The sequence below is a fragment of the Perissodus microlepis genome, chromosome 2, assembly GCF_051167445.1.
Source record: "Perissodus microlepis isolate ML-2025 ecotype Zambia chromosome 2, ASM5116744v1, whole genome shotgun sequence".
In the NCBI taxonomy this organism is placed as follows: domain Eukaryota; kingdom Metazoa; phylum Chordata; class Actinopteri; order Cichliformes; family Cichlidae; genus Perissodus; species Perissodus microlepis.
Window position 1 is genome coordinate 32,378,415 of NC_140462.1, and position 15,142 is coordinate 32,393,556.

Below are 15,142 nucleotides of genomic sequence, written 5' to 3' on the forward strand. Positions count from 1 at the left end.
CCAGGTAGAGGAAGTGGCTGACATCCAGAAATTCAACTAGTGGCTGGACTGAAAGACAGCACAGAGGCTGGGGTCTATCACACCAGGCAGGACCCCAGGTGCAGGCTGTGTAAACATGCCCCTGAGACAATCCAGCACATAACAGCAGGGTGCAAGATGCTAGCATACATGGAACGCCATAACCAAGTGGCTGCCATAGTATACCGAAACATCTGTATACTATCACCCCCTAGGGTGATTGAAAATGACCGAGCTAAGATTCTGTGGAACATGTACAGACAAACGGTGATGGCTAACCAACCGGGCTTTCAAAACACGAGATTTAAAATGTGTAACTAACAGATATCAGGAAGAAGGAATATGGGTGGCTCAAGAAGTCCCAAGGATTGAGAGAGGAGCGAGAGAAGATGTGGAAGGTGAACGCATTAGTAGTCCCCGTGGTAATTGGAGTACTCAGGGCAGTGACGCCCAAACTGGGCGAGTGGCTCCAGAAGAGCGCAGTCTTAAGTACATCAAAGATACTGCACAGGAAAAAGATACTCAGATTAGTATCTGAGTATCTTTTTAAAAAAATGTTAGCACTCATATTCTCTACCAAATTTGATAAGAACTGATTATTTAATAGTTTGTGATGTATTTCCTAAGAATGTTTAAATCTCCTTGTGCTACTAAGTAAAGAGAAACTGGAGCATCAAAGTCAGTATGTCACTCGTTTTGTGAAACCTGTGCTGTTATGGTCGAACAAAAAGCGATGATTGGTTGCAGCACGTCTTTCTGGAAAGTCAACATTCTAACTGTATGATCCTGTGCTGACAGGACTGTCTGGTAGTCACACAGCTGTTTGCTTGGTTCCAAAGAATGACTTCCCTCCATAATATGAACCAACTACAAAAATGCATCAAGACGAAAACTAGAAAAATGACAGTTTCTTTGCTCAATTTTAAATATTTTCCTCCTGTCAAGTGATACTGTAGCAGTTTAAAACATCTTTGCACAGGTTTCAGTTATTATTCAGAATCATTTCTGTATGTTAGAGCAGTAAAGTTTAAAGTGATAGGTTGAAGTTTGTTGGGGTTTTTTTTTCATTGCACAAATGAACATGAACGCCAGTTTAAAGGAAAATGTCATTTAGAAATGAAACTGATATGACATGTGATAATAATGCTGCGTGCAGTATTTGAGCCCAGGAGCATCTTTGTGTGTAGATGTTACCAGTTTGGCGTATTTATATTCCACCTCTGCTCTTTTCTTTAACAATGCAGGTACCTGTTTCGCAGTGGAAATATCGAGACCAATGGAGATAAATTCTTCAATACAACAGTGGAAGTACTGCCTAGCAGTGTGAGTAACGTGTGTGCGTGCGTGCGTGCGTGCGTGCGTGTGTGCTTATTTTCTGGGCGTGTATTCTTTAGTTCTAATGTTGCGGTTGAGTGGGTCTTGGTTTTCATCTCGGGTGTTGATGAAAAGAGTAGCAAGGCAACAGGAAACATCTACCACAACAAGCTATCTGCTATCAGCCTGCTGCCTCTATTTAGCCCTGTGTGTGTGTGTGTGTGTGTGTGTGTGTGTGTGTGTGTGTGTCAGTTGACATGTATGTCACGCTGAAGGGGAAAAGTGGTCAGGCCAGCGGTGGCCTTTGAGTAAAGTTAGACAGACATGGAATCCTTGTGTGGAAGATAAGAGGGAAACCTCATCTTTTAGTTTCAGGTCCACAAGCTTTTCAGTTCAATAACAACAAACGAACAAACAAAGGATTGGAACAAGATTTCTGTTTTTATTTTTTATTATGAAATATCCAGTGCTAGATGTGGTTCCTTAAAGGCCAGGACAGTTGATTCTGCTCATCTGCACACAGCAGTGTCAGTGGGAGAAACGTTTCGTCACTCATCCAAGTGACTCAAGTCAAGTCATCTTTATTTATATAGCACATTTAAAAGACATCAAGAGTCGGCCAAAGTGCTGAACAGAGGGATAATGTGATAAAAAGAATTAAAATAGATAAGATGAAAACGTTCAGTTTTAGCTGACTGCAGGTTTCTCCAACCTCATCAACAGTAAAATTACATAATGATGGAAACTATCACCAACAAGTTTTTCAGTCGCAGTCACGCACACAGACAAATCCCACAGTAGTGCAACTGATCACAACCATAAAACAGCCGTTTCAAACAATAACGCTGCAGATGTGGAGGAATTTGAATAGGGCACTGATACTGATCAGGCCTCATAGCACAGAGTGTACCCGGGGAAATTACACCAAGTCTGTATAGTTTGCCTAAGATACACAGCATAAGCAGCTGAGGCCTTTAAACTTCTCATAAGTGACCGTGAGTGACTGCGAGGGGTAGTTTCTTTTTGCCATTATTTATTTTAACAGAATGACATCACTAGTCCCCAGAGTCCGTGTCTGATCCCAGACCAGCTAAATAGAACTTTTGAATCAAACAGTAAAATGATTAAATGTTGTTAAATTATGTTACTCTTTTCTAAGTTAATAAATGATTTAATAATTGATCAAAATACAGATTTTTGTTTTGCTTCAAAAACCTGGCTGCAGCTGGATGAATTGGTTTAAATGGCCTGTATAGCGCTTTTACTAGTCCCCAAGTCCAAAGCGCTTTACACACCCAGTCATCCACCCAGTCACACACTGGTGGAGGCAAGCTACAGTTGTAGCCACAGCTGCCCTGGGGTAGACTGACAGAAGCGAGGCTGCCATATCGCACCATTGGCCCTTCTGGCCAACACCAGTAGGCGGTAGGTGAAGTGTCTTGCCCAAGGACACAACGACCGAGACTGTCCGAGCCGGGGCTCGAACCGGCAACCTTCCGATTACAAGGCAAACTCCACACTCTTGAGCCACGATCGCCCTAACCCACCCAGAGTTCTGCTATCTGGGTCCTCATAGCACAGGCTGAGGACGAGTGGCAGCAAATTTTTACTCAAAGAATTATTATAAATATTTTTGACAGATTCATAATTCATTTGAAAGCCTCACTCTTGGCCTTGTACCCTCTAACACATAAAGAAGTTTGGTTTTGTTTCTGTCTGATTTCTTAGACTTTTTACCTGAATTGGTGCTCATAACATTCACGTGGATGCGCCAAATGACAACCCCTACACTGCATTGTTACTCTTTGCTAAATATGAATGAATGAATGAACTGACTGACTGTTTTGATCACACACGACATAGAAACTGACCAATAACCCAAATCTGTCTGGACAGTAACGTCCATTTTACAATAATGGACTGCACAGTTTCAGTACACTCTTTTTTTTTTTAAAAATTTTTATGAAAGTGCTGTAAGGCAAGGCAAGTTTATTTATACAGCACAATTCAGCAACAAGGTGATTCAAAGTGCTTTACAGAGACATTAAAAAACAATAAAAAGCATGGTAATAATTTTTTTTAAAGGTGCTTCCTTCTTATCTTCTTCAGTGGAAGAATATGCCACAATAATGTAGAGCAGCTATGTAAATTTTATTCTCAGAAGTCAAATATCTCGTGTTACATCCTCACTGCATACGTTGCAGAAAACTGTGGCTCCTCTGAAAAAAGCTTGAAATCAGAGGTTTGATCCCCTGATATGAGACAGATAACTTGTAAACTGGAGAGGAAATGACAGTGCACTCATTTAAAAGAACTTTGTTTTGCACGGAAAGATAGTTTGCAGCTCTACAAAAATCCTTCCACAGACTAGGTCATTTTACTACTGGCTACTGATGTAGTAAAATGAGATAACCCCAGGCTTCTTTCAGCACTGTCGCCAGGCTGACAGTCAGGGCTCTGCTGCACCAAGTCTTCCTTTTTTTACCTGTTTTACCTGAACTAATAATGAATTTCACCACAAATAAAATGTTCCAGTCACAAAGAAAAAAAATCATGTACATTTTATTGCATACGTATACATTTTATTTTTGCGGGTCATACCCAGATGTATTGAGCTATGAAGCTGGATGACACCAATTTAAAGCAGCGGTCCCCAACAACCAGGGCACCGGTACCGGTCTGTGAGTCGTTTGGTACCGGGCCGGGAGAGTTGGGCTCAGGTGTGAAATTTATGGTTAACTCTGTTAACTCTGTTTCCCTGGGTCTTTTCCCGTGGTGTAGCTGTGTGTCTTATTTTGAAAGAAATATTTACACGTTACCATAGTGACCAGAGAGCGTTAAGGGGCAGAGAGGAGGATGTTACTCTCAGTGTTGTCTGCGAATTTCAGGAGGGCGCTGCTAACAAAGTTACACGATTACACAGTGAATTCACATTTGCTATTATTATATTTACAAAATACCACAGTTTTTGTCTTTGTCCTATCAAAGACAGCTTAAAGGTGAAAATATCGTCTGATATTAAACCGATACGTGGCGCAAAAAACGTTGGACTGCTGATTCAAAGTCATGTCTTAAAGACATAAAAGGATGGCTGACTTCTAATTTCTTACTTCTGATCTCAGACAAAACTGAGATTATGTTACTCGGCCTGAAAAATCTTAGTAACATTGTTTCTAACCAGGATGGCATTAGCTTGGCCTCCAGCAACACTGAGAGAAATCTTGTCCTTCAGGGTCCAAATGAAGCAAATATGTAGCGCTGCTTTCATCCACAGAGTATCTCTCAAGTTATATCCTGTCTCCGAGTGATGCCGATGCTTTGGGGCTGGACTGCTGTAGACCAGGATTAGGAGGTTGTTCTAAAAGTTCCTGAAAAGCCTCCAGTTAATTCAAAATGCTGCAGTGGGAGCACAAAGAGAGAGAGTGCATTTCTCTAATACCATGATGTCTTACCAGTTTGGATTTGGGAGACAGACATCCTCTCTTCTTTTAAGATTAGATTCAAAACTTTTGGATAAACCTTATAGTTGGGGCTAAATCACATGACCCTGAGCCATCTCTCATTTTGAAGTGCTATGACATCAGAGACAGATGACACCTATGTGTGCAGTCTATTCTGATCGTATGGGTAGAGAGCTGTCGGGAATATCGTCCCGCAAACCTCAGCTTAAAACTGACTTAAACTCTGCAGAAGACTGCCTGCGCTTCCTCAGTCTTCTTGTGGTGACGTCTTCTTGGCACACCTGTCTTTGACATCCTCATTCGTATGGACCATGACCTTCAGTTTGGAAACGGTACTAGTGCTTGTACTGAGTTTACACTTTCAAATGATGACATATAATCGCATGATTTCTCCCCTTATATTACTCGTTGACTCTGACTACATGTCCTGATAGGACTTCATAAAAACCTGTAAAAATGCCAAAGCAGTAAGGTAACCAAAAAGACAACACGTGTGGTCGTTACGTAAATTTACAAGTTCATAATTGTTCCATAAACATGGACAGCATTACCAGTGTTGGACAAGTGGCTTTGAAAAAGTAATTAATTATAGTTACTAGTTACTTCTTCAAAAAAGTAACTGAGTTAGTGAGTTAGAAGATTCTAAAAGTAATTTATTACTTGAAAAGTAACTATTGCGTTACTTTAAAAAAAACAAAACGTTTAACCCTCTGGGCTCCAGGGTATAATTGCCCATTTTTAACTACTTTTCTTCTCTTCAGCACAACCTCACGTGTCTGAATTTACAGTTATGTTTTCATTTTGACAAACTGTATTAACACAGTTGATCTAAAATCAGACAAAAAATATAACTTTCTACTCGGATTTTATATTTTTTACTGTAACAACCACAAACATGTTTATTGAATCATATTTCATAACTTTAAATTTCATATGCACAAGTTTTGCAAACAACAAAGCTATTTGCAGCCATTTACCTTTTACCCCCCTTTTTTTTATAACCAATTTAAACTATTTACAGAACAATCAGCTGTTCTTCATTCAATAAGATGCCACACAAGTTATTTGTGCCACTCCAAATATTTCTGTCCACTATAAAGGAGACATCACAGCCTGATACCTGCAGGTCTGACAGCAGCAGGTGTATCACTCCTGTTTCTACCTGGAGACAGCAGTCGCCTCATTGTTCTGACACACAACACAAAACTATCCACAACACTACACACTAACTACACAACACTACACATTAACTACACAACACTACACACTAACTACACAACACTACACATTAACTACACACTCCAAACATGCTAAACGTCACAAATCTCTCACATCTCAAAACTCGCTCTCTTTTTCTGCTGTCTCTCTCTCTCTCTCTCTCTCTCTTTCTCACCGTCACTCCTAAATCTTTCCCCTCTTCCTAAACAACCAAACGTCATGTTGCCATATCATTTTTTGATTGGTCGACATGGTGCATTTTTCCACCAACACGAACGGCCTTTTTTTTGTTTAGTTTTTTTTTTTTTTTGCCCATAAGCAGAGAGTGCTCGCTGCGCTGTCCTTAGACGTTAAATGTGACGAAACTATTGAGGAAAAAACGCCGCGTACATATTTTTTATCATGACTCTGGTTTTACGTGGCCTATCAACACAATTTAAAAACAGGTATATATCACCTTGTTGCTTTGTCATCTTGAAGTGGTCATGTGATTGGCTTATCACTACTTTATTACACTCATGCCATTGTTTTGCCCCCTGAGCTCCAGGTGTTGTGCCAGAAAGTGATCACCGTCCGCGGGAGCGCGCAGCTGCTTAAAGCTGTAGCGTCCAGATTACTTACTTACTTCCATGCAACTGATATAAGGTGCAGTAAGCTGAACACAGCTTCAACTGTCTGTGTGTTGAAAAATAGTAACGTGACCGCATTTTCTTGTTAGTAACGGTAACGGCGTTGTAACAATAGAAATAGTAATTAGTTAGATTACTCATTACTGAAAAAAGTAACGCCGTTATTCCCATGACTGAGCATTACCTCACATTACACACTGACAGCAGAGAGGTCCAGAGTGGTCTGTATGCTGTGAGCTTACATGTTTACTCAGCACGCTGTCTTTCGTCTTTAGTGTGACCGACAGCACCAGGGTTTCCTAACCACACAGCAGCCTGGAGTTTCAGTTTGACCTGAATCAATAAAATACTCTCTCGTCTGTGCACACTCACTTTAAGATACTGAATGTGAAATGTGGTATAGCACACCTTATGGTGGCAGAGATCAAACTGGTTCAGGGAGAAGTGGTGTAATCAAAGCATTACTGTGGGTCTGACAGATGAGCTGGTGTGTCTGCGTTTCGTCGTTGTGTTTTTTCTCTGCCCCAGTGATTTAAAATTAACGTCCACACACTCACGCTCTGATGGTTGTATGTAGGGTAACTCAGTGTTCAGTGCCCTGCTCAAGGCTACCACCAACCCTCAGCAGACAACCCTCTCTACCTCCTGAGCTGCCCCACATTACCAGGAAAAAAGGGAACCATCCAGTATACATGCAGAAATACAGGAAGTTGTACATCGATGTAGCTGGTCTGAGGTCTGTTGTTCGTCTGTGGCACAGTTTCTAAAATATAATCATCCATGTTTGCTTCTGTGGCGAATACATTACCCGCTGTCTCTGGAATACCACAGCTCCTGCTGATCATGCTGAAATCCAAATGATAGGCAAATGTCAGTGTTTTGCCTTTTACACCTGAGATACTTGTTTTCTTCTTTCAGGTGCTGGCAAGACACAAACTGGCCATTCCTCATTACAGGGAGTCGGGCAATGGCTTCATCATTGTTGGTAAGTACATAAACCAAAGGAAGGGGCTTCCAGCGTCTCAAAAACACTCATTTATCGTACATTTAGCAGCAATCACATCCATCTGTGTTAACCCTCTCAGGCTCAAATTAAGTTTTAGTTGCTAATGCACAACCAAGTCCTGCAGTGGTACTTCTGAGTAAAAAAAACTCATAAAATATGTATGTGGGGTAATCAGGTTGTTAGTTTTTAACTGTTGCAAATCGGCAACGCCTGCCTCGAGAGGGTTAAAACTAATGAACAAGGAAAAGCATGCCAACAGGTTCCTATTACACGCTGTATGGTCGAGGATGAAGTAGCTACTTATTATTCCAAAAGGGAAATATTATTGTACATTTAGCCGCTGCTCAGGTTGCTCTACCTGATGTACCAGCAGCTGGTGCTTTGAACCTCTGCTGTGATGCCTGAGTGAAGCTTCCCTGTTATAAAGCGGCAGGTAATTGGCCAGTAGTTTGATGGTGTCACAGCCTTGTAGGGATCCCTCATAATCAGGACTGTTCTGCCCTCTGTTAGCCAGTCCCTTTGTGATGTTCTTGTTCTGGGAGAGTACTTCACCAAAACTCTGAGCAGCTCTTCTTAGTTTGTTCTTATTACCATTAAACGTGTTCACAGCACTAAGTATTTTTGCATGTTTGAAAAAGCTTTTGCATTATATGAGAAAAGGAAGTTACTCTGTTACCTGTGCTTTTTATAGACACCCCCCCCCACACACACACACACACACAGACACACAACCAACCTACTGCTGTGTGTTTCCAGGTGAATTTGTGAATGGATTAGCTGAAGGAAAGATTGAAGCAGCGCTGCAGCCGGTCTCTGCACTGCGCCTGGTGGTCCACTCCGACTCCGATGTCTGGGCTCTGCTGAGTGAGGTCTGACCCAAATACTTGTGTTAAGTGTGTTTTTACGCACTTAAAAACAATCTCGTGTAAGAAAAAAAAAAGAAATGCACAAAACTAAAAGCAAGCAGCCATCAAACGAAAAGTTCTTCCCTGTTCTTATGTCACATGATGTAATGTGATGTTATGAAACGTATGTGATCAAAGTATCTTGTTGGATTTCTGTCATTCAAGTTGCTGATTCTTAAGATGAACCTTTAAAACGGACTCAGCACCACTGTGGTCAGCTCACAGTAGTGCTAGTAGATTAGGCCACATGCTCTGGATGCAACAGTTTCTCCCATCAGTATCCCAGCCACTTCACATACGGCTGCACCCCCACTCCCACAGAGTGCACTAAAGAGCATCATCTCAGGAAACAGAGTTGTGGCAACTAGTACAAGAAAAGAGTCAATGTTGTGGTTTCAGACCACCTTCAGTTCCTGTTAAATCAAACAGGAATATTCATTCATTCACAGATCAGGTAGAAAACCAGGCTTGTTGTACAACCGGTCTGACCTCTTACTCTCTTCCTATGACAAGTATGAGGTCAGACTGGAAAGAACAGAAATAATAGAAAAAAAAAATTATGACGAAACGCCCTTATTTAGCTCCGCTGTTACTTTCACACCTGGGCTTGTGGTGGCATGCAGACGTTCAGTCACACAGCAGCTAGTCTGACTGAAGTTATTCTGAGGTGCACCAAGTTGTTCCAACATATACCACATGCATGCGTGCAGGTTTCCCTGCAATAACTCGGTCTGTGAAAATCTACAAAGCTCCGTTTTTCTTTGTGTTACTTGTTAACCTAAACGATAAGCTAGGAAGAGGTAGGTGGTGGCGTCAGTGGATGCTGTGTGTGGTTTTCTTCAGCTATGGTTTGCTTAACACTTTTCTTTTTCTGTCTGTCAGATACTCATTAAAGTTTGAAGACCACAGACAAGAAGGAAACTCTCACTCAGGCTGATTAGTGCGCCACCTGCTGCACAAAGACTTTGTCTACATGGACGTCCAATAAAAGGCTTACATGTGCCTAAACTGCCTGTTATGTGACTAAGGATGGATGGAAGTGTCCAAATTGGCCACAGTGGTGGCTCATATTAGCTGCTTAAATTCACTCCACCCAAACGTTTCACTGATGTAACACCAGAGCTATTCACTGAGTAAATTACTGCACTATTCTATTTTTGTTACAAATAAAGAATATCCGGTATCAAGTTGTCTTCTAAGGATTTCATTTCAGCTCTTTGTTTAAAAACACAAAACAGGTTCTTCAAAGTCCAAATAATCCCCTGCAGCGACAGCACTCTTTAGTTTGATGCTCAAAGTTGTCAAGTTTCATCTCATCACGCATCTGATACAGGCCATTCCTATAGACTGTCCAAGTATGGTGACACTCTATGTTTTACTTGACACAAACAAAATCCAGCATTAAAGCATGCAGAGGATTCTGATGTAGTGTTTGTATCCACAGTCTGATGCTATATGGATGCACAGAAGGTAGCCACACTGCTACCTTCACACACTGTAGTTTCTTCTGACTCAATGATACTAATGCACCGCTGATATAAATATAACCGAGCAAAATATTTTTAAATTCACATCTGCAAAAATTTAATATTTTATTTTTTTGGTCTTGAGCAGCAGTTCTCCAGGCTTTCTGAGGGCCTTTCTTTGGATAGTGGCGTTTGATACTGGTCACTTTCACTCTAGTCCTTGTAACTGACCACTTCCAGAGAAATCGTTTGTTTGTTAAGCCACTTAGCATAAATCTATGAACCATTCAAGCATGAGAAAGGCACCAAACTCGAGATGATCCAGTGTTGTTTAGACCAGTGGTCCCCAACCTTTTTTGCGCCATGGACCGGTTTAATGTCAGACAACATTTTCACGGACCGGCCTTTAAGGTGTCGCAGATAAACACAACAAAATAAAATGATACGACCAAGACAAAAACTGTGGTATCCTGTAAATATAATAATAAATGCAAATTCATTGTAATTGTGTAACTTTGTTAGTCCTTTATTTTATTAGTCCTCCTGAAATGCGCCAACAACACTGAGAGTAGCATCCTCCTCTCTGCCCCTTAATGCTCTCTGGTCGCTATGGTAACGTGTAAATATTTCTTTCAAAATAAGACACATAGTCACAAAGCAAATATAAGGCACATGAAAATATATCGAAAAGTTATAACACAGGAAAAGACCCAGGGAATCAAAGTTAACCATAAAAACAACTCAGATGTAACACTGTAGCAAAGATACTATTTTAAATTGCATCTTTGTCATCATTTGTACATATTCTTCTTCTTCTCGTTATTATTATATAGTTGAATATACCAAAATTGTTTCTTTCCTTTTTTTTAGTTTGACCACCTTTCTGTGTGTTCTTATTCATACACCAGCTGTTAAATGCATAATGGATGGTATCAGGTCCTGGTGAGCACCTTTAGTTGACTCCGTGAGCGGCAAATAAAACAAAGAGATTGTTAGCTCAAGAAATATCACTTAGAAACGTCATGAAAAGATCTTAACTTTATTTAACTAAGACTTGCCAAGTCAAACTGGCAATCGAACAAAAATGTAAACAGTATACAGCATGGTTAAAGAGAAGTTCATCAATCAGCGCACACAGGCTCAAATCAAAATGACACATCATGGTTTTAGCTGTGAACTCAAACAGTGCTACTAGTGTTGTTTAATCCCAACCTGAGACGAGCAGCACGAAAGAGGAAGTGACATCACGCTGAAATGACAAAGACCAGGAGTTTGGAACTAAAGTAGCCATTCAAAGATCTACTGGAGCTGTAGCAATGGCAGCAACACTGACTCAGAATTAAAACAAGGTGTGTCAATCCCACCTTAGATCAAGCCGTGCTCCTCACTAACAAGTATCGAGAGCAGAAGACAGAATTTAATGTAAACACTTCAACATCTGTGGTGTGGAAGTTTTCTTTTTGTGTGTCAGGCCTGTGTGCAGCGTTCAGGAGCAGTAACGTCACCGGTATTTTCAAAGCATCATCTGAACTGTGACAATTGTAATCCAGTTTCAGTTCTTCGGTGATGCCTTCCTGTGTATCAGAAGATCTGCAGGAGGTGTAACACTAACCACACTGACTGGAAGCTAATCTAATATTCTTGTTTCCGCTGATTTACATCTGTGAGCACCGAATACATGGCAACACCGAGACTTTTGTCACACTCACAGAATAGCCACATAAAATCAAACCATTATTTATTTAATGACTCCAAAACGTACATGCAGTACAGCTCACAAGACCTGTCTGCTGCCCCTCGGCAGGCTTCCTAAAGGTGGAAACCTAACCACGAGTTCAGCTTGTTTGCTCATACACAAAAGGCCAGTGTAAGATTGCACTTTTGTCTTTACTTTGTATGTGTGCAAAATGCCAAAAAACAAAGTCTGATTATATGAACATGGCACAAAAGCTGAGCTCTTACGTCTTCTGAAACTCAAAGCACTCATCCGCGCTTAAACAGGAAGCCCATCTTACACACTGATTGGGTCTGGTTTCTTTGTTTACATCAACAGATTACAGGACAACAGGATTCTAGAAAGTCTAGTTCCAGGTATCTCACCGGTTTCCTGTTTGCGTGCCACGAGTTTGCAAACATAACTGAACTGACTAACTGTGATGTCCACAGAGTTGGTGTTACAGCTAACCAGGTGACAGCTGCTTGAATCGTACCTCATCATTTAGATATTCCAGAAGAACAAATGGGATTGACAGTGTTGTGTAAAAGTGTTCCTCCAACTTCCTGAGGTCGTATTCTTTTACATATTTGTCACACTTACATGTTTCAGATCAAACAAACGTTCATATTAGACAAAGATAACTGGAGCAAATATAAAATGTAGTTTTTAAATGATTATTTGATTATTTAAGGGAAATAAACTATACAAACCTACCTTTCTGTCCCTACTTATGGTTATTACCCCCAAAGACCAAATAACTGGTTGTGCAAAAACTGCTGTCAATTATTTGCGTTAAGTGGCAACGAGTCTCTCACATCACTCAATCGGATCAAGTCGGGATTACTTTTCCCACATAGGTTGGTTTGCACAGCTTTAACATGTGTAACAATCATTTAAAAACTGCATTTTACTAATTTCAAAGTCTAACTTTTGATGATCTGTAACAAATATGCAAAGAAAATAAGAAATTAGGAAAGTGCTAAACACCTTATCACAGAACTGTACTTTATGAAATAGGACTCATTATGTGGGAAAAACATAGCAAAGCATGTTTTCCTTCTGTAGACTTGCACAGATTTCAGGCACTCAGATATCAGAAGAGGATTCAGGCCAGCTGTCCTTCCTGACACAGAGCTGAAGTGTGTGTCAGCTCGTGAGTTAGGTTTAATATTAATGTGCAGCTCTGGATCAGGTCTCTCTTTCTTCTTTTTCTTCTGGACATTCTCTTTTAATGAATGCAACACTGGCCACTGCAGCCACATTACGAAAACAACAAATTCCCTTATTTGCACATGTTAGAGACAGAAACGGGTTTCAGGTTTCAGCAGTATTAAAGGGTCCGTGAGTCCAGTCCTCTGGTACGGTCTGGGCTCTGTTAGGGGCGGTGGAGGGATGGATTTAGGTCAGGCCTCTCTGAAGGTCGCCTTACTTTCGTTTGCTCTTGGTGTCAGTGGTCTGAAAGACACTGGAAGCCGACATGAGGTTCTCAATGTACTGACCCAGGACCTGGTTCTCCGACTTCAGCTTCAGGTTCTCTTCCTTTACAGCATCGACTCGGGCAGACAGGTCTGAACACGTCAACAAAAACATCAGTCAACCATACAGGAATGTGGAAACTACAAGGGTGGTAAACGTATTCATTACAGTTTAAAACATCATCATTATCCTAGAATTCATTAAAAAAACATTTATAGCTCATTCATAGTTCAGCAAACACTTATGTTAGGTGCACCTATTCTGTGTTTCCTTCATTTCTGTCACACCTCCTGATCTTTCCACTCTCCAAACACATAAAATAAATGTGTGTGTTCACACAACACATCTCAGTGTTGCACGTGCAACAGGGAAATTATATTTAACTATAATAAGAAGATTTGTATTGATTCAGAAAGTAAGGCAATCGCTGAGGCCACCATCGACCACTGACTTGGCGTGAAACTCCAAGGACTTTGTCCACACTGCAGAGACTGTAGGGTTGTGTTGAAGTCACTTTGCCCCACTGATGTTCAAACACTGTGCATCCAGAACTCTCAGAATGAGTTTCTACAATCAGTCAGACGGTGCAGAGTTCAACGGGCCAAACTAAGCTGGTTTAAAAATGAGGCTAAACAGCCTGCACTTCAGCTCAAATCCACTCTGAGTGATGTAGTGTTCCTGTGTGTTATCAATCTGTGAACATTCTGCTGGTACAGATACATTTATGAGTAACATTCACATAGAGAAATCAACATTCTGATGCTTCCCACTAAAAGCCCATCTACAGTGTGTAAAGTTAGGGGCAACTTTTAAAAATGTAAATGCACAATTTCATCTACAAATCCCAGCGTGACATGAAGCTGCAGAGCTTAACAGTCCAACACGAGTCTAAGCCACCCCACAAGAAACCTTACAGTTTATATTTAAAACATTCATTTTCCATTTTAGCAGGTAACAGCTGTGAGGCTGCACGTGCCTACCCTCTAAAGTGTGCTGAAGCTCCAACACCTGGTTGATGAGCCTGGTCTTCTCTTCCAGCTCAGCCTGGTTCTCCATGTCACCTGCAGCAGGCGAACGGAGCCGTCAGGCACAGGAAAGAGTGAACATGCACACTGTGGAGGGGTGTGTGTGTTGTCTCACCATCCTCTGAGCTCATGGTGAAGTACTCGTCTTCCTTTTTGGAATGCAGGACTGCGACTCTCGGGGACACTGCAGGAACATTTGACAGTTAAATATCTGTAAGTTAGCTTATCCACTGTTTGTAGCAAAAGCTACGAATGCTTGAAAACGACCGTACAGCTTTTCACACGTATGTTACACAACATGATGAAATGCTGTTTACCAAAACTGCTCTGGGCAGCTGCCTGTGCTGTCACTTAGCAGTAAACGCTTACATTTTGTTGTCATGCGGTGCACACAATTCTTTTTAATCATCACTTTTGCCATACCTATAATAATAACAACGCATTTTAACAAGAGTTTATTATTCTCAGCACACCAGTGCAGCGCCGTGACTAAGAGACAGTACCTACAACAGCGTTAATAATGCTAACAGCTAAACCCTAAGACCGCTTGTTTGTCTGGTATCGGACCCTTCTAAAGGTCACGTGAACCACGGGTATTTTTAAAACTGACCAAAGAGACCAGCTGGCCAAAGTAAACCACACCGTGCTAACAGTGTGGTGCTAACTAGCTGCTGCTATGCTAATAACCGTTAGCCGGAGGCTATTTAAAATTAGCTGCCACACGCAGTTGGGTATAAGCTGTAAAATGAAAGGACCCATACCCAGCGACGTGAAAAACAAACGTTGCAGCGCTAAATATCGATAGGAAAATTAAAGACTAGCGTAATTTAGCACTGCTTGAATGTTCTCGGCAGTGCTAGATTTCATTGGATATTATCAGGCACTTGCACCTCACAGCCGCCAGGGG

The 15,142-nt window shown here is 41.1% G+C and overlaps 2 protein-coding genes across 3 annotated transcripts in view; one reads left to right on the top strand and one right to left on the bottom strand.

Annotated features, from left to right (window-relative positions):
- Window positions 1-10,458, top strand: part of LOC146392980 (alpha-1,3-mannosyl-glycoprotein 4-beta-N-acetylglucosaminyltransferase B) — a 29,075-nt gene extending 18,617 nt beyond the window's left edge. The window contains exons 12-15 of the mRNA XM_084908304.1: window positions 1,263-1,341; window positions 7,559-7,625; window positions 8,403-8,515; window positions 9,434-10,458. Of these exons, the coding sequence (XP_084764430.1) occupies window positions 1,263-1,341; window positions 7,559-7,625; window positions 8,403-8,515; window positions 9,434-9,451 (277 nt within the window). The 3' untranslated portion in view covers window positions 9,452-10,458. The remainder of the gene's footprint in view (window positions 1-1,262; window positions 1,342-7,558; window positions 7,626-8,402; window positions 8,516-9,433) is intronic.
- Window positions 10,459-11,037: 579 nt separating this feature from the next.
- On the bottom strand, window positions 11,038-15,132 carry LOC146392981 (short coiled-coil protein B-like). 2 transcript variants are annotated; one of them, XM_084908352.1, is made up of 4 exons: window positions 14,997-15,132; window positions 14,351-14,419; window positions 14,191-14,271; window positions 11,038-13,302 (listed from the first exon to the last, which is right to left on the bottom strand). In XM_084908352.1, exons 2-4 carry the CDS (start codon window positions 14,364-14,366, stop codon window positions 13,160-13,162), a joined length of 240 nt encoding a protein of 79 aa, XP_084764478.1. In that variant the 5' UTR covers window positions 14,367-14,419; window positions 14,997-15,132; the 3' UTR covers window positions 11,038-13,159. The 2 variants fall into 2 exon arrangements, with proteins under 2 accessions (XP_084764478.1, XP_084764487.1); XM_084908361.1 differs by lacking the exon at window positions 14,997-15,132 and adding an exon at window positions 14,553-14,990.
- Between the last annotated feature and the right edge of the window lie 10 nt (window positions 15,133-15,142).

Coding starts and splice junctions, on each gene's coding strand:
- LOC146392981 (XM_084908352.1), bottom strand. Junction 13,303..14,190: donor GCTTCAGCACACTTTAGAGG/GTAGGCACGTGC, acceptor TGACGTGTTCAG/ACCTGTCTGCCCGAGTCGAT.